Source organism: Ptychodera flava, chromosome 7 (genome assembly GCF_041260155.1).
Source record: "Ptychodera flava strain L36383 chromosome 7, AS_Pfla_20210202, whole genome shotgun sequence".
NCBI lineage: Eukaryota > Metazoa > Hemichordata > Enteropneusta > Ptychoderidae > Ptychodera > Ptychodera flava.
Genome location: NC_091934.1, coordinates 40626015 through 40646000, shown reverse-complemented (window position 1 = coordinate 40646000; position 19986 = coordinate 40626015). Strand labels below are relative to the sequence as shown.

The following is a 19986-nucleotide window of genomic DNA, read 5'->3' as shown; positions in this document are numbered from 1 at the left end:
TCTTGTCACTGAGAGAAATAAATGCCTCAAATGGGAAATTTTTCTATTTTTTTCATTTTTTAATGCAAAGAAATGCATTCTGCTTATGTACCATAGATGCATGCAAGAAAAGTTCTTGGGGTTTCCTGTGTTTCAAAGTTAATGTAATGCATTTGTTTAAATTCAGGGTGTGACATGTTTTGAAAGACAAAAGGAATCATATTTAAGCAAATTATTAGGACAATTAGAAAGATCTATTTTACGGCGAATTCTTGCACCCTTGGCTACCCTTGTCATATGGCATTGTGTATGAATGTGGTAGTTCCAGAAACATCCAATACTTGGGTGAGTGCAGAAAGCACTTTGTGTACACTAAATAATTTTGTTGACAAGTCATCACATTATTGTAAAGAACAACAATGGACACACCGAGCTGGCTATGCAAGCCAAATTGAATAGTTCTATGCAAAAATATGATACACTGTGTAGTAACTTTCACCGTAAACTGAACATGGGTAATGGTGTCACTTGTATATTTTTGTACATATTATGAACTAAATAAGGGTTTCCAGAGGGTTGTTTTTAGAAGCAGATTAAAATGTGTAAAATATGATTTTCTTATCAGAATCATAATTTATTTGTAGTCATAATTATAACAACAATGGGGTTTCAAGAAGGTATTTACACAAAAGAGACGAAATTGTTTGTAAAAAAAGCAAGAGTTTATTGTACTGTAACATTCATATTAATAATTTATTAATATTCATAAATAATTTTTGATCATAAAAGTAAAAATCAACACAAATAATGACTAATTAGCCTGTGGTGTGTTGAGATCAAAAGTTTAATTGACAGATTCCATAGATTCTTTTCCCCAAAAATCTTCCAACCCCCCCCTATCAAATGGTCCGCCCCTTAGCGTCTTACTAGTAATTGGAGAGATGTAGAAATACATGGAGGGACTAGGACTGTGACAGCATCAAAACGATGCGTGGATTTCGTACTTGTCCATGTACTCTATGGCACACTCTCGCATGTAAATATTTCTCTTCTTGTATAATACATGTATATACACATCTGTTCCGTTTGAAATTCAAATAACATGCAAATCGTTTTAAAACTACGTAGTACATAAGCTCGACATACCTACTCGAACTGGTTGGAACCAGAATAGGAGAGTGAGGCTTCTCAGCATGCTTTACCCTTGGCACAAAAACGTTTCAAGGTTGTTTACGATGACGACATCGATCACGTGACCAAGTATCAGCAAATCATGTATCACCGGCACAGTACAGGTCATATAATTTCAATCTAGGGCTACGGAACGCATCGCCGCTATTAAACTCACACAAAACAACGATCGCCATCAGAGAAAGAAGACGTCCAAACACAAAGACGTAATGGAAGTCTGTAAAGGTGAGTACCGTTATGTTTTTATCGCTCACAGTATCATGTTGTCGCGCCAGAAGCGTGGCTTCAACGTTCAACCAGCGGAATTATGACGCGCCCGTCGTCATCGCTGTGCACTTCCTGAATATCTGAATATCATGTGAAGTGAAAATTCCGTGTTTTTCACACCAAGCAAGGCAAATGAAGGAACGGCTATGGTTTGTTCTTATATTATACTAATACCACCACCACGCGGACACCACCAGTTGGCAGTTAGCAATTTTCTCAGGACGTGACCGCATGATAACGTAAATACACGTGAAACTTACAGCTCGAAAGACAGTGATATATGTATTTTTTCCACCTAAATGATGATTTCCCTTTCAAAAAGCAGCAGGAGTGGCCGGCAAACAAAATGTACTCGAAAAGTTCGTCTACCTTCATGAAATTGTAAAACAAGTGCGCAACAGTAAAAGTACGGTCAGCGGTCACCAGTTGTTGTTTACGTCCGGCATATTGTCATCATGTGATGAATTGTCAAAGGCCGGGTTGTCATTCAAAGTAGGTGCGTCAAGTCATCTAACCAATCAGCAAAGCTCATATTGACACACCCTCAGATCAGTTGCACCTTAGGCTGAGTTTTCAGTGACAAACCAAGAGGCTCGTTAATCCGTGTGGGTGTGTCATGTCATTTTAGCCAATCAGTGGAGCTCCTGAAGGTGACACCTTGAAGCGCTCAGGTTGAAGTTTTTGTGAACATTGTCACTGATGTAAAGCTTATCCATATGATTAATATCCATCTGTTTCTCTCAAAGTACCTCAACAATAATTTTCCCATAAATTGACTAACCACTTGTCCCTATGTATGAAAACACGAAAAATTATTTCATCATTAGATTTGTCCTTGGAGGTTGTCAAATTATGAAAAGAAATATAGCACATATTGGAAATATCGTTGCCATCTCATTCTCTCATGTCTGGAACAATTTCATGAATCAAGGAGACATCATTGTTTTAATCTGATGATTTGTTGTAGCTTGTCATCTAGTTATTGTGTATAAAAATCTTGAGAATTTAGAGTAAAATGAAGTTGGCTTCCCACAGTCTGTGAATAGAATATTGTTTACTCCAAGTCAGATCAGCCATTTTCAGAATAGTTCTCATGCAAAACACACTCTGCGGCAGGGATCTAGACTCTACCCTCTCTGACGCAGAAGTGGTAAGTCTACTGAGGGCGCCCTGCAACACCGGTCTCGTCTATCATGCATGGAGTGTAACCAGACACGGACATGCCAGGTTACTGACAGGACTGGATGAAATGAAAAAACTGAATCCGCCGAGCCATACATTTAAGCACACGTGCTGTCCATTCATGTGATAGGTTTCATTACAGGTTTCAACCCTTGGCAATCTCAAAGTAACACACAAGATTTCAAAATTCTTACACAGACAGGCAAGTTGGTATCGCCATCTTTGGCCTCGGAAGAGCTGGAGGCATACATTTCAAGAATATCGTTGCTAATTATCGCACGAGCTTGAAGTGGATTGTGGAGGAAGACTTGGAGAAAGCACACACTATGGTAAAAAAATATTTTCTCGATGACACAAGAGTATCAGACAGTAAAGATATAACCCCTGTTTTGGAAGACAATTGGTAAGTGTCATAAACGTCAATGATGTTCTCTGAGACACGTGGCAGGTATGCTTTTAGATCATGAGTTACGTCACAGCTGGCAGAGCATACATGTAGGTATCAGTCTTGATGCATTTGCCAGGAATTAAGGTAGAATGCGCCCCTGGGATAGATATTTGGACTCTCAACTTTCACAGCTCTTTCTTAATCTACCACTTGTGGGGGTTCATATTAAAGCTCTTGGAGTAAGAAAACTGATTACCTTCTTATTTTCACAAATTAAAAAACTTTAGTTTTCTCCATAGAGTTAACACAGGGATGGAGGCCATTTTGAATTTCAAATATCGGTAAATCTTGGGTAGTTGTTTCTCTGGTACCAAAATTTGCACGGTGAACCCCTATTTTTATTCTTGATTTTGAAAGGGAATCGAATGGTTGTAAGATTCCTTGATGAAAACTTGAGCAAAGTTTAAGTCTTTCACTTTTGAGGTGCATACTACCTTCAGTCTAACAGTACTCATTTAATCTTTGGTGGTGCTAGCAATTAGCAATGTGCACAAAATATTTGGAAAAACCTACATGACTATAATTTTATAAGAGTGTAGGTAAATATGATCTAGAAAGAATATGTGACTCTTAAGTGAAAAAACAACACAAAAAGATGAATAAAGGAATTAAATAACTTAATGCATGTTTTAACTGTCTTCCCTGTTGAGAGCTAAAGATGGCTCTCTCAAAACAACCCTTCTGTCGACTTGGCTCAAATAAAAGCATACCTGTTGCTTTATCAACTGTAACCACTGTTCTTATTAGAGTCATCATAGCATAGCAGTTCTTTTCCTTTTTGGATTATGAACACTGTATAAATGCATGACCATTGATCACTTTTTAATCAATATTTATTGTCTTGGAAAATTAAAAGCTATGCTATAGGACATTTCTAGGTAGAACACTGGTGAAATAACACACATACTTACAGAACAGTAGAGGTTAGGGTTATATGGAGTGTTGTCATTGTCAAGATGTGTGAAAATGGCAAGTGAGCCACCTCTAAGATGGTTTGGTTTGGAGAAGATGGAGGGACAGATTAATATTCAGCATGTTTGATAAATGAATATTTATAGAATGAAAGGGAGAATAAATAGATATGGATAAATAGACAGTGAATTCTATATGGCTTGTGATTGGCTGGATGAATTTGAGATGAGCAGTGCTTAGATCTGGCTATAGATCAGTGTAGATAGAAAAGACACCAAGCGGAATATAAAGCAGGTTTCTTCATAAGTATGTGTTTCTGTGTCGTAGCTTGTTCACGGCCATCTCTTAAGAAGTGTCTCGATCAATTTCTTTAAGGTGGTGTCTAGGGTTGTGTTTATTTATGTCACAATCTTTCTTATGCATCATTTGAAAAGACATCAACTGATTAAAGATACAAGGACCTAGGAGTGTGTACTTTAAGAACACTAAATCAGTGTTTTCTCTGCATGTTTATTGAAAGGGCCAATTTCTTTCCCATACAACACAATGAGGGGACAGAATTGACATTTGAGGGGGCAGTCACTGTTGATGTGAATTTTGCCTTCCTAGGAAGCGCTTCCTCGATATCATTACGATCGTCATCCAGTTCAGTTGTGTCGTATTTGTCATATGCAGCACATATTCATAAACATCGACATGATGACGTTTGTCAGCTTTTGATGTGCTCGGCCGCTCTCTATCTTCTGTCTAATTGTCACCTACAAGTTTCCCCGACTCAGGATTTGACATATATGTTCCCTCGGACACGATTCGGTCCGAATTTGGGGGGCTTAAATCCATGAAAATATGCACCGATCCCCATGCGCCGATCAAACGATGGTGTTGCATTGCTATACACGTGCCTACACAATGCTAAAGCTCGAATTTTCCCAACTTCCATCGTTGATACACACAGTTCGCTGTACTATGCACTTTGGTCACCCTAATATGTCAGTATATGTGGACGTCTTTGCTTGCTGTGTTCTGTGCGCGATTTTCGCGCAGTCAGTGACATTTTCAGGGCAGACAATGACTCGAAATGCGCAATTTGCGCAATCGCGCAGTCGAGAGAAAACCCTGCTAAATCTTAGGATATTTTTGTATTTTTTTCAAGTTTTAAAATTTCTTTCAAACTCAATGTTGTTGTAGTTGTTGTAGTTGTTGTTTTGTTTGTTTTAGAGGTGAGAGGTGCCAAAATGCCTCCGAACTGTTTCCAGATATTGTCTTGTGTTTGTATTGTTTGTGGATCAGTGATTTCAAAATGGTGTTATATGAATCTTTTATTTTGAAATCTGTCATGAATGATTTACATTTTGTTAAAATGATGTGTCAAAAGATGGTGGTGAAATATGTTTCCGCCAGATGAGGAAGCAAAAGTGTGTAGTATCAATATATCAGAGAGATTAGTTGCATTTGAATGTTTGTTGCTGGTTTCAGTACAGTATAGTCTGCTTGACTACTAACCTCTATTGTCACAAAATAGTTTATTGATTTTTTTTTATCAAACTGACATAATTAAATCTTGTTCTCAGAGGAATATTTCAATTTTTTGCAGCCAGTACAATCAAATATTTGCAACTTAAGTTTTCTGTACACATTGCAATGTCTTAGGAATTAAAACTGCTGAACTGTATCTGCCTGAATATAGAAATTCTCAACATACGAATTATTAGTGATATTTTTTCATTGATAAATAGACTTCTCACAGATTTCGACCAAGTGCCACTGAGAACATGAATTCATGACCCTTCTACCTTACACTGCAGAAGTGTCACCATGCCAGTGAAGTCTTGGTTTTCGTTGAGTTTGAGAAAAAAAATTGCTTGGATACTATTGGGGATTATGGGGAACAATGATGCATGGTCATCCATGGAAAGATTTTTATTGTCGACGCAGAAATTATTTTTGCCCCCTCGTGTGACCCGTGTGATACAGTTGTCAAGTCAAGTCCCCGTACAACTATATCATACAATAAATCACCTTTGCAGTGTAAAAAAAATTCTGATTTTTTTTTATTTTCATGACCATTGAACTTCGGGGAACCTCTCAGGGGAATGGGGTTGGGCCCCTGAAACAATGCTCAGCAGTATGTTCTGTTTAAATTACAGTGTTGATGCCGTTGTTGTTTGCACGCCCACTCATACACACGAACAGATTGTGCGAGCAGCACTCAAAGCAGGTATAATCTGAATTTCCGAGATGCTTCTCGTACCTGGGAATATCAAACTGGCTGGCCGCCAGCTTGTGGTAGAAATCAAAATATTTTTCTTTTATTGATCTTTCGTGTGGAATTTACAACAGAGTGAATCGTATGTATATCTCTTTAAAGTCAAAGTTAGGCCAAAAAAAATCAGTTTCTTTCTCATACCTAGTTGTGATATGTAAATGGGATTTTTTCCCTCCTGGAAAGAGTTGACCAGAGAGTGCCACGTATGGTAGAAACATCAACGTTGAGATAGAAGACCATTTGTATATGCTCAGTTGAATTTGTCAATTTTTGATTCGGATTCTGGCAAGCTTGAATATATGCAGGGATGTACATACTTATGCCCTGGATAAAGCATTTGCAAGGCTGCAAACATACCAGCCTTTTTGTTGCAGTGTATTGAAAATCTGATTGTACATGCACATTGATTCATTTTGAAGAAACATATCAAAAGGAAAAGGAAAGCATTATTTGCCAGCTATTGAGTTATTTGCAAAAAGAAACATCTTGGAGCATCATCGCCAGTAACTTGAGAAATTTGCAGTCAGTATAGCTACAGCTTGTGGGATTGTGAGTGTTGAATAGGAAAAGTACCTTTAAATAGAATTTGTATCAACAAACTGCTGTATTTTTAGCAATATTTTTTTCAAAACAGACAAATTATACAGCTGATAGCAGAGCTTGATATCTGATTCTGCTGGACAAAATATTAAACCTTTTGATCAAGACTGTTCTTTGCCATCGTGTGCACTCAGTGAAACTTTGCATAAAGCTGCTGACAATGTGAATTTCCATGCCATCACTGGATCAGGGGAGCTGTCTTTACATCACCTATGCAAAATACAACGAGAATCAAACTGATATTTTTTTGGCCTAATAGCTGTAGTGAAAATGAATTCAAGTTAGAAAACGATTCGATGAAGCACTAGCTAAATTAAAGTGTTAAAAGGCGTGTGTGGGGTCAGGAAATGAAAATATTTGCAGTTAAAATTTCAACAACAGCAACAACTAATTTGAAAGGTACTATTTTCAAATGAAATTGAATGAAAGTTTACATCAATTTTAAACTTCACCCTGTGTAACAGTATTTTAAAGTATTATTTGGTAGCCTTATTTTTGATGATGTACCTCTCTCGTACTGTCAACTTCTCATCTTTAATTTGCATTTCAAGGGAGACCAGAAGCCTTTCACTCAAAGGCAGACAGAATTGAATGAATGTTGACTTAAATTTCACCGCAGATAGCTATATTTTATCCCTCTGTATGAGGTTCCCACATCTTCATCAATAATTTCTTCTCCAATATTAACTTTTTAAGTCTGTGACTGACTTTTCATGGGGAACCTTTCAAACCTGGTTGCGGTTACTCAGGGCCAAAGATTTTCTTACTTTTGAGACTAGAATCTTGTCTATTCTTGCAAAACGGCAAATAAAAATATTGTTGGGGCAGTCATTTATATTCATCAATAATTATTTATGTGGATTTGCCAATTTAGCTGTCAGGACATGTTTTACTAGTTAAACTGATGAGTGATGGAAATATTTCAGTGAGTGTGAATTGTTTCAGCTAGTGCAGCAGTGTGTTCTCCTTAGGATATCTGGATGCTTTGCAAACTCCTGAAAAAGCACCAACGTCATCATTTATCTGCAGTTATTTCCAGTGAACAAAAAAAATTACATTTCAATCTTAAGCTTTTTGTTGAAATGATTGACATCGATTGGTATGTCATCATCTGACTGAAAACCTATACAGAGTGGTATTGATTGCAAAATAGACTCATCATAAGTTAACTGCAGTGAACCAGCAAGAATTCTGAACTCAACCATAAAAATAAGACAAACAATGGAAGTTTGAAAATGTCCCAAGGAGAACATCGTTGTTTTGAGAGAGTAGATTTCTTCTGTCTCATAACTGTTGTTTTAGTTCTTTTAATGATAATAATGCTTAACTCAGACTTCCATTAAAAAAGAAGCGTTTTAAACCTGTCCATAACTACAATGAAAGTGTTGTTAATTCTCTCTTGGTTTCCTTTCGTTTCTTTCAACATTAAATCAGGAAAAGCAGTTTTCTGTGAAAAGCCAATTGCTCGCACTGTTGAAGGTACACAGGGTTGCTATGATGATGCAGAGAAATATGGTATAGCTCTATATTGTGCATTGAACAGGTAGGCTTTCCAGTGTTTCAAGTGCTGGAATTTTAAATAGTTTTTCAACCCATTGGTATACAATGTTGCTGTTGGCCTTTAAAAATATGCACAGTAGCCGCACCACTGTGTCTTACCCATAACATATTCATGTGCACCTCTGCCAATCGAATATTTGAAAAATATCTTAAGGTTGAATGTGCCTCAGGAACACTGAGATATTTGAACCGTCAAACTTTTTAGCTCCGCTGTCAGCGACGCGGAGCTTATCAAATAGGTTGATTATCCGTCGTCGTCCGTCGTCTGGCGTCCGTCGTCCGTCGTAGTCCGTCCACAATTGCCTTCTCCTCTGACACCACAAGTCGAATTGCTTTGAAATTTTATATGCAGTTCACTTGGGGTGACCTCACTTCAGTTTGTTCAAATCATGGTGAAATTTGCATATTTGTATTTTTGGGGCATTTTTTGGTGTTTTTGGTAAAAAAATCTTCTTCTCTGAAATCGCTCGTCCGATTGCTTTGAAATTTGATATGCAGTTTGCTTAGGGTGACTTAAATCAGATTTGTTAAAATGGTGGTGAAATTTGCATATTTGTATTTTTAAGGCAATTTTTGTCATTTTTGGTAAAAAAATCTTTAAAAATCTTCATCTTCAAAACTACCAGTCAGATAGCTTTTATATTTGGTACATATGTCCCTAGGGATGATCTATTTCAGATTTGTTCAAATTGTGCAGAAATATGCAAATTTGCATTTTTAAGGCAATTTTTGTCATTTTTGGTCAAAAAATGTATTTCTCAAAAAGTACTGGTCTGACAGTTTTGAAATTTGGTATACAGGTTTCTATAGATAAACTAAGTAATATATATTGAATTTCTGATGAAATCTGTAACTTTGTATTTTTGGGGCAATTTTTGCCATTTTTGGTCAAAAAATGTGTATTTCCAAAACTACTCACCTGATAGCTTTGAAATTCGGTATACAGGTTCCTACAGATGAACTAAATGATATTTGTGGAAACAATGATGAAATCTTCAATTTTGTAATTTTGGGGAAATTTTTGCCATTTTTGGTCCAAAAATGTGTTCCTCAAAAAGTATTGGTCTGATAGCTTTGAAATTTGGTTTACAGCTTTCTACAGATAAGCTTAGTAATATATATTGAATTTCTGATGAAATCTGTAATTTTGTATTTTTTGAGCAATTTTTGCCATTTTTGGTCAAAAAATGTGTATTTCCAAAACTACTTATCTGATAGCTTTGAAATTTGGTATACAGGTTTCCATAGATGAACTAAATGATATTTATTGAAATAATGATGACATCTGCAATTTTGAATTTTAGGGCAATTTTTCTCATTTTTGGTCAAAAAATGCGTTTCTCGAAAAGTACTGGTCTAACAGCTTTGAAATTTGGTATACAGGTTTCTATATATGAACTAAGTGTGATATTTTGAAATTATGATGAAATCTGCAATTTTTATTTTTTGGGGCAATTGTTGCCACTTTGGTCAGAATATTTTATTCTCAAAAACTACTCATCAGATAGCTTTGGTTGACATGTTCTTAGGGATGATCGAATGTGATATATTCAAAGTATGATGAAATCTTCAATTTTGTATTTTTGCAGCTTATTTTAGCCACTTTTTTCTGGCCACTGCATTGAGTTATCAAAGATTTCCACCTTCTTCATCAACATGTGTCAAAAATAGTTATTCTGTACATAAACACAGCGGAGCTATATCGGCCGCTAGGTCGCTTTTAAAATATTCTTTTGGCCTAGTGGCACATTTTGATGCTTGTAGAGTTAGAAAAGTTTTCACAGGCTTAGTTTTGTGAAAATCGGGAATTTCGCTTTTTCCCATAGAGGTAACACAGAAATGGTGGCCATTTTGAATTTCAAATCGGTAAATATTGGGTAATTTGTTTTTCTGGTACAAAAATTTGCATTGGGACCCCCAATTTTTATTCTTGATTTTGAAAGACAGTGGTTTAACATTTGTTCGATGAAAGTTTGAGCAAAAGTTTACATGTTAGTCTTTCATTTTCAAAGGGCAAAGTACCACCTTAATGTAAACCAGCAGTTTGTATCTATTGCATCAACCTTTTCCCCAATTCCCTGTAAATAGATCCCAGCTACTATTTAGAACAAAAGTTAGGGGCCAATCCATGACTCTGAAAGGGCTATACAAAGTTCAAGTATTAAATCTTTGTTCAGTAGCGATTGTCTCTCATCAGTATCAAACTTAAACTCGTATGCATTTTCTCACTATGTAGACGATTTGACCCAGCAATACGTAGTGTCGTTCAACGAGTCAAGGCCGGAGAGATTGGACAAATTCATCAAATCAAGACCACAAGCAGAGATGCACCGCTTCCTCCACTGTCATATCTTAAGATTTCAGGTAAGATTATAGAAACTCAGACCCTACTTGATGCACCTTCAGTAGTGTTTTTGCAAAGGCTTTGGAAGATAGACACATGATTTGGGAACCCCAGTAGCATTTCTAATGTCCCCGAGTGTGATTGCTTTCAGACACATTTATGATTGGGTAACTCTAGTCAAAGTTACTTGGGTACTGCCCTTTAAAGAAAGACACCATACTGCTCACTTTCACCAATGTCGACTGTTGTTTTGTAACAAGGCGCACAGAAGATTGTAGGCGTGAAACTTAGTGTGTGGACTATGCACATGTAATTCTACTAAAAAATCTTAGCCTTAATGTTCTATCTGTGTGCTGAGTTGAAGGTGTGCTTTTTATTACAGCAAAAGAAAGCCAGCTGTGCAGAATGTGTTGTCATGACACCTGTAATTGCTGCAAATTATTGTGCCTAAATTTTAGTGGACAATCCAGTAAACAAATCAACATGAAAGGCGCCACTTGATTTCACGTTTGTGGCAGTGACTGAGTAATTAGGTGTAAAAGTGGCTGGTATGAGTTTTAATCGGGGGTAGTCAATTCACATAACTTTTACAGGTTATTTTTGTTAGCTCATATTTGGTATTTATCATACATGCTGTGCCTGTATTGCCATTTTTCTATTGTTCAGACGGGACTGATATGAGCCCATATTTTAACTAGTGAAAATACGAATTATATTTTCACTGTAACCGAACTACTTACAGCGACGCGTACGCGTGACCTTCGCTGTATGCATGACCTTCGTTGGTATATAAAACAGCTGAGCGAATAAGACAAATGACAATCCGAAACGTCATTATGATTATGGTCAAAATTCTATTGTTTGCAGTCACTTCATGGGCATTGCACTTAGGCACAAGTACAGTTGTACCAAAAACATACAAACAAATGTATTGAAAAATTGTATAATTTGCCGACACCTGTCAATTCACGGCCGGTCCCGTGGCGGTGCAGTGTTTTCGTGTCGTCTACGCTGCTGAAGATTACACCATGGATATGTATGATTACACGTAATGATATCGGTTGACAGAGCATCATGATAGCATCGCTTTACGACAAGTTTCCTGTTGATAGGCTTAAAGTATCTGGGCAGTGAATTACATCGTTTACAGTCGTAAATGGGCCACGAAAATCCAACCGCACTGAAAATACTCGCGACAGACAAGGTTGAAGGTGCACATGATATTTCCGATTTGTACCTGTCAGTGCACAGGCCATGATCGTGTCTGGTGGCACCGATGCGGTGCGGGTTTCAGATACAATGTACCATCTAGGGAAAGTCAAACTTTCGCTTAAACTTAGTTTAGTTCTATTTAGGCAAGCCAGGAACGAAAATATACGAGCAGACGACGGAAATACCTTTGAAATGTTTTATTCGTACGGCAACAAAATCACGAACGAGTTACGACACTACAGCTTACTGTGTACTCACTTCATGTTTTCACTAATCCGCTTACTGAGATGGTAAATTCGGCATATTTGACGTCTGGGAACATGTATAATTCTTCGAGATAAACTGACTGGTACGGGTATTATATCCACTGTATGTGCATTCATAGACGTCGCAGAGCTGCTTGCTCTCTGTGCTCTCACAGCTGTTCATACTCTATAGAGTTTGAGCGTGGCGCGAGTATTTTGACCCGATTTTGGCGGCCTCATAACTTTCACACAGGGATGACGTTATGTATCAAAACACGAAAACACACTCATTTTACAAACTCTCGCCTATGTTTTACATCCACTGTCATTTTAAACAAAATATAAATCTTCTTCAAATTGTGAAAACCTGTGTCGGACATCGTAATATCTAAATTGTTTGCTTTAAAAGTGCTCCATAAACCCTCCTTTGAAGTGGAATGGCCCAATAGCGGAATAATATCAAGAAGTGATACGGTTGTCATCACTCCTTAGCAACCAACTTTTTATAAGTACAGCCTGGAGGAAGCAAGGTCGATTTCAAGTTGATTTCGTCGCTAATTTCGAAGCGTCTGTAGGAAAACAGTCATAACCAAAGCATGCATGTATGATAAAGGGGTTATTACACGAAGTTTAGGCGATACCGCGTCGTATTCTCGTGATGTGTCCGTATTTTGACTCGTTGCTGCGCAACTCGTCAAAATACGGACACATCACTCGAATACGACGCGGTATCGCCCAAACTTCGTGTAATAACCCCTAAGTATATAAATACCAAAAAGAGCTTATATGGTGAGTCGGTGGTGTCTGTATGTATGTATGTATGTGCGGATGTATGTCCGTCACACGCAAAGGCTCCTAAACCGCCATACCTACCATCTCAGTATTTGGTGTACAGGTAGACCAAGGGGTTGAGATGTGATGTTGTTCAAATGAACATGTCAGTGTCAATATGCAAATGAGGTAAGAAAAAGGGAAATCCTGCAAATGTGCTGGAGTGGTGGCATGTCAGTGACTGAAAGAGGATACTTCACCAGGGCTGTCAATGTTTTTCAGAATAGAAGGGTACAAGTGAAAGAACAGGAGGGTACAGCCTTGTGCGGAGCGAAGCGGAGCAAGGCGTGCGCGCAAGTGAACGCGGGGGGAGGCCAGGAGGGGGGTGTCCCCCCTCCTGAAGCTGAAGCTTTTCTAATTATTCATCTTCAATTGGTGGCCTGTGGTGGCACTTTTGAGGGCAATTTACTGTCAAGTTTATTATAACTGAAGTATAAAAAGTAACATGAAATTGAATCTTGTGAAATAAATTATGGAAGACAAACAGAAGTATTACAGAGTTTATATGTTTATTGATACACCAGGTTATTATTATTTGCCTACAAATTGTGTTGAATTACAACCTGCTTAATAAAGATCATAATATGAACCATAATCAGAATCACTGGAGTACTCATCTAAGCCCAAGGCTTGTATGGCAGTACCAGCTGACAATACCTCAATATTGTGTGATTCTCAGGCTGATGAAACAGTAGCTTCAGAAACTACGTTTATAAAAACTATTTCTTCAGATGTAGCTTTAGAAACTACACCTGCAGAAACTATTTCTTAAGAAACAACATCTGCAGAAAGTAATTCAATAATTGTAATACGTTCCCATTCAAAAACAGCTAATCGTATTAGAATTTTAAAAAATCTTGTCCCCACTGCAAAACTGATGTCATAACGTCACGACAAAAAATTTCGACCAGCATCTGGTTGATACTGCTGTAATTTTATTTTGTCTGTTTCAAGACCTCTCCTCAGAGTTACCGGCTATGAATTTCCAGTGTGAAAATTTACAAATGTAATATGGTAAATATGAGACCATTGGCAGAGACAATATGAGTAGACGCTACGTCATACAAACAATTACAATACTCAAGTTTACATCCTCCGCTAATGAAATTGCGTGGCTTCGTTGTCCGTCGGCCTCTCAATCGACAAGATTGGGAGTTTATTTACGTAGTAAATCCTTGCGCGTGAAAGTTAACGATCAAATATTTTCTCCTGATGACTATCATAGTATCTATTCTGATATCCCTCACAGTAGTCAGAGTTTTGTCGAAACCCACGCCTGCCAAGTGGATCGGCTCACTACATGCATGTGTAAGTCCATATTCAAAACATGGTTTACCGCCACACGTACGTGCAAGATACCGCGAAAGTATATAGTCAAGCCTAGCTAAATTTTGTGATTGCCCTAAACATTAAAAAATGTTGGTCTTGGTAAATGATTTTGAAGGATCGGAATACCGATATTTGCTTTTGAGGAAAGATCATAGGTCGGAAAATATTTATCAAACTTCAATAGTCGGGTCTTCGAACCAACCACAGTACACAGCATGTACTACCGTAATAAATTTCATCATAGACAGTGGAGGGGGGAAGACGGACGCGTCTCTGCCAGAACGGCGGCTTGGTGCAAACATAGACCTTTCCGTTTTTAAAGTCTATGGTGCAAACAAATTCAGTGGTAGTCAAAACTCACTAAAAATTATGTCAATCCCCACAAAGTTTGTTTTGTGTTGAGTACACGATTCTTACTCATTGTAAAGAGTGTTCACGATCTGCAAACGGGAAAACAAATCAAAAATTCCAGTCGCTAAATACACGTAATGCTATGGCATTTTGCTCAGACGCGGCGTGAAATCTACATTGCATGCTATACCATTGATGGATTGAAACCCCGATCACTGAAATTCCTCACAAAAATAAAATGATTTACAAATATTGACATTACTTTTATATCCAGAGCTAGGTGAGCCTCTCGGGGTCTTTTTGGACCCATAAATCCAACGTGGCTGTCGACTTTCGTAGCCATATCGATCGTGTACGTCCGAAAACCAATCAGAACACGTAAAGCTTTTTGACAGTACCGATTGAAATTGATTGAAACCAATCAGAAATCAGCTACCAACGAGCCTTAGGGGCTGCGCCTCTGTAGCACAGCGCAGCCAACGGTAGAATTTGGACAGGAAAGAATTCATAACGTGTGTAAAGATCATTATTGCAGGCCTTGAAACAGGCGGCGGCAAGACCTGTGTCAGACGGCGATTTGCCGCCGGTGACCGGCTATAATTGACAGCCCTGCTTCACTGACTGAAGGTGACCTTGATTTTAATAGTGAAACATAGCTCAGAGGGTTAGCCCAAACCCATTGTTATCAATTGTGAGTATGGACCTGTTTACAGGGAATTGGGATGGAACAGGTCAAATACAGTTGAATCTGTAGGCGTTTATGTTTTTAATACTAAAACAATTAGATATCACCAATAACATTTTCATTCCAAAACTGTTTTTGTTGTCTTTTCTAGGTGGCATATTCCATGACTGTATTGTACATGATCTTGATATGATTTGCTGGATAGTTGGTGAGACTCCATCCACAGTGTATGCCCAGGCTCACTGCTTCAACGCAGATATTGCTGCTATGGATGATGTTGATACTGTAGCAGTCATCCTAAAGTTTCCTTGCGGCACCCTCGCACAGATCGACATCAGCAGACATGCTGCATATGGATATGATCAAAGGCTGGAAGTGAGTTTTTCAGTGCCTCCGTACAAAACAATCTGATCCATTGTATATAATTAACATCTTACCTATATCATCACTATTTCTGTGTCGTAGGTCTAACAATGCAATCATGAACAACAGCGTTCATTCGAACGATAAGAGCAAAAAGGTTGGCCATGGCTAAGCATATAGAAAGAGTTCATTGACAAGTAAAACTGGCTATAATGCATGTGTGTTTTTCATTAGAACACAAAGTCCAACACGTCAGGAGATTCTTTATACATGTGCTCAAGCTTTCTTTATCCTATTCCCCTGTATAAAGGCCTTAATTTGCAAAAGAACAACTAGGGTCATACCCAAACTTTGCAGCAAAGTTTAACTTGTTCACCCCCAATTCCCCATAAACAGGTCCACCGTAACAATTGATACAATGTGTATGGACCAAACCATGCACATGAAAGGGTTAATTAAAGCTAGCTTCCTTCATAAGTTATAAAAATATCAATCTGCTCCATACATAATGTTGAATATACACATCTGTATTCAAACCCAATATATGCTGATATTGTTGATTCTCACATTGTTTGCAGGTCTTTGGAAGTGAGGGAATGTTACACACGAGCAATTCCAAACCACTTGAGGTGTCCAGCCATGGACACAGGGGAACCCTGGTTGATAAAATCCACGGCTCATTTCCAGAAAGATATGAACAGAGCTATCTACTAGAAATGGAACATTTCTTAGATGTTGTCACAGGTTTGTATTCCATGAAATAAATTAAAATTTTTACTCAATTTTATGGATATTTGTAGTATAAAGCAAAATTGATTTCATGTACATAACAAGCTCAATATAAACATTACATAATGTAACTGTAATGAGTGCTTCTAAAGTTTAATTTCTCCCTTTGTCCTTTATTTCAGGTGTTGAAAGCAAAATTGAAATCACAAGAGAGGACACTGCCTTGTCGTCGTTACTAGCTGAAGCTTGTGAACAGTCTTACAGACTTGGCAAACCAATACACATAGCGGACGGCAAAATGACAGACATGAATGGTTTTAAGAAGAACGGATTTTACTAGACTGTCAGAATTATTGATTTTACTATTGACTAGAAGTATTTGTGCTATTTAGACCAAATTTGAGGAATATTTACGATTTTTCACAGCAAAAGGAGCACAAAGATTTTGTCTTTCTGTTGAAATTCTATCTTTATGTAAATTAATCAGTGAAATATGATAAAAATGTACATCAGCATTTGCTGATATGTTAATAGTGCTGTACCTGCCTTGGGCAATGAAGTCAGAGTTATTACAAGCAGTGAACATAGGGTAGCATACATCTCACAAACGAGAGACTTAAACTTACACCTAGACTTCCTCAAGTGACTTTAAACCATGCTCTTTCATAAATCAAGAACAAAAATCACGGATCACTGTGCAAAGTTTGGTAATAGAGAAACAAACATTTACTGACTCTTGAAATTCAATATGGCCGCCATCCCTGTGTTAGTGTGTGGGAAAAAATTGAAATTTTCGATGTTTCACAAAAATTGATATTGATGTATTACACTACACACTATGATAGTGTAAAAATGAACTTTTACACAATAGCATTTTGATGTTGTTTACATGTTTGGCAACAGGGTTTCATAGATCTGTAACAAGATGCTCATAGATTACTCAAGTATAAAAATTTCATAACAATATTTCTGCACTTGAAGCAACAAAATTATAATGCTAAAAATTGTGACTGTATCCCTTGTAAAGCGAAATCATTGATGTGGAAAGTGATTCCTTTGCATTCAAGTTTAAGCTGACAACTCACCAGGGCAATGTGTTACGAAATCTACCTGGCATTAATAGTCATCCCTTGTCTGACTCACATAAATGTTGTCGAAAGTCTGCCTCCACCCAGGACATGCCCCAAAAACGTAAAATTTAAAATATTTGTACCATAACAAAAATTGTATATTTCACCGCCAGACAATGATATACACTTCAGTCATGTATGGGCATTTGATAAACAAGGCACTCCACTGGAGTTGAGTATCAGTGGACGGTTCACCGAATACAGGGCTGATTTTCAACAAAGTTTAACTTCTCATATTTTGAATTAAAAATGGAATCTCTCTAAGAGAGGACCATTGATAATTTTAGGAAATCAGTTATCGGATGTGGCTGCATCACGGAAAACTTTCCGTTATGTGATCAGATTAGAGTGGTGACTAAATCTCTGAAAACAACTCACTTTGAAAATGGATCACTGAGAGGGTCTCAGTCAGTTGCCCTTCAGTGTGTTGACATGGTTTTAGTTAATTTTGTATGACACTGAGATTTATTTGAATTCATCGGGGAAGGGGTGGATTAGGGGCTGTCTCACCTGCCTGTAATTTCAATTGCTGCCATGTAGGCACTTAATGACTTGCAATGAATTGCTCAAGACTGAAGACTTTTCACTTTGCAGTCCAGAAATTGGCTTTTCTGAAAGCAACCATTTACTCTTACAGTGCATTACAGCAGATCTTTTTGCCTGATCAGTGTTTGCAGTTATGGGTTCCACCGGGTGTGAAATGTTTGAAAAGACAAGTTTCTGTAAATTTGCACCTTCATCAGTCTCATAATTAATCAGGCAGGTCTGCTGTGTTCACATATGGTATGCAACATCAGTAGCTCCACAAAGAGTTGTATGGCTATGTACTTTGTGTGCATGCCCCAACTCCCCCCACCTCCCCTGTGAAATTCAATGATTGATTTCTCTATATACAGGTGACACAATTTATTTTGAGCTGAAGATTTACTTAGACAATTATGTCTTACAAGAGGCTTTCTAGTTATCAGCTATTGACTGTTGGCGTTTATCTGCACTGCCAATGTTGATCTTGCTTTGACAAATAGCACACACTTTATCAAATGATAATAAATATCACGTAGATATATATCATAATCTATTCGTTCTGGTCATTCTCTTTAGTAAATCTGATGTGAATTGACAGATGCACGCATACCATAAGACAATTGACTTCCTGGAGAATTGTTTTGGAACTGGTTTCATATCAAATTCAGTTGTGCTTTAAAGGTATACAGTCACCCGTAATCTAAATATGCCCATATATGGTCAAAGGGGCGTTCCTTGGTATTCAAAATGCGCATGGGAGGGCGCTGTTTTAAAAGTGGCCACCCGCTTAAAATCTGTGACTGGTTAGATTTTTCTCTTTCCATGGTAACTGGCAAAATTGAAACAGGTGACAGTATACCTTTAAGGAAAGCAATGTACTGGAACAGTGAACTGGTTCCTCATTGAATCATTTATGTGAAAAATTCACTGCTATCGTGCATTTCAAAATTACCTGACAAGCTGGACAAATTATTATCGGCATACTTATAAACTCTCAGCCGCGTTCAAGAAACCTTCCCTAATCTAGTCATAGCGCCCCCAACGGTGCTTACCAGTAGTCGTGAGCTAAAATTTTAGCCAGCGGTAGACTCGAATGGGACAGGGGACCAGAGTGTCGGAGTAGGCTTTTTGAGCATTCAACTTCAGTGACAATGCATCAATAGGGCCAATTAAAATTGTAGACATAACTATAAGTGCAACATTCAGACATGCTTATTTAATTTTATTCACCACTCACTCGTTGTGTATGTCAAATATCGTATGACTACCTCGGCGATGTCTGTGATATCAACCTCAGTCTTCGTCCTCGGTTGATATCATGGACATCGCCTCAGTAGTCAAACGATATTTATACTTATCAACCTCACAGCATAGTTTACAGCACTCACTTAAGTTGCTTTAAACCTTATTTGTAATAAGTGGCCTTATCAATATGTCTCAAGAAAAAAAAGATATGATATTCAAACCAAACTTTATCCGAATAAATATAATGTTTACATTCACGATAGGAGGCTAACATATTGTTTCCTCTAGGCATCACTTTTATCCCATCTGGACATTTTAAAAAAGCAAGACTTTCTTTAAAAACAAAGCTCTGCGTTCTTTATTTGCTTTTATGAAAACCTTTAATTCTCAAAATGGGACACTAGTGGTGGTACAACTGCATCTTTTTAACTTGAGGCGGGGAGTTATTTATATAGAAAAGCAAGTTCAAAAAGATTTAGTGATTATTTTCTGAAACCTAACGGTGAATTTGAGATTGTTCAGATGAAAACATGCAAACACATTCTTGGTGTCAATAAAAGTGCATGCATCCATGCTTGTTTGGGAGAGCTTG

At 37.6% G+C, this 19986-nt stretch overlaps 1 protein-coding gene across 1 annotated transcript; it reads left to right on the top strand.

The window, feature by feature from the left end:
- Nucleotides 1-1142: 1142 nt before the first annotated feature.
- On the top strand, nt 1143-18698 carry LOC139137556 (uncharacterized oxidoreductase YrbE-like). Its single transcript, XM_070705721.1, has 8 exons — nt 1143-1395; nt 2818-3022; nt 6127-6197; nt 8280-8388; nt 10642-10769; nt 15554-15777; nt 16344-16509; nt 16677-18698. The coding sequence occupies exons 1-8, from the start codon at nt 1380-1382 to the stop codon at nt 16832-16834; spliced, it is 1077 nt and encodes a 358-aa protein (XP_070561822.1). The 5' UTR covers nt 1143-1379; the 3' UTR covers nt 16835-18698.
- Nucleotides 18699-19986: the final 1288 nt, after the last annotated feature.

Coding starts and splice junctions, on each gene's coding strand:
- LOC139137556 (XM_070705721.1), top strand. Junction 8,389..10,641: donor CTATATTGTGCATTGAACAG/GTAGGCTTTCCA, acceptor CTCACTATGTAG/ACGATTTGACCCAGCAATAC. Junction 16,510..16,676: donor TTTCTTAGATGTTGTCACAG/GTTTGTATTCCA, acceptor CCTTTATTTCAG/GTGTTGAAAGCAAAATTGAA.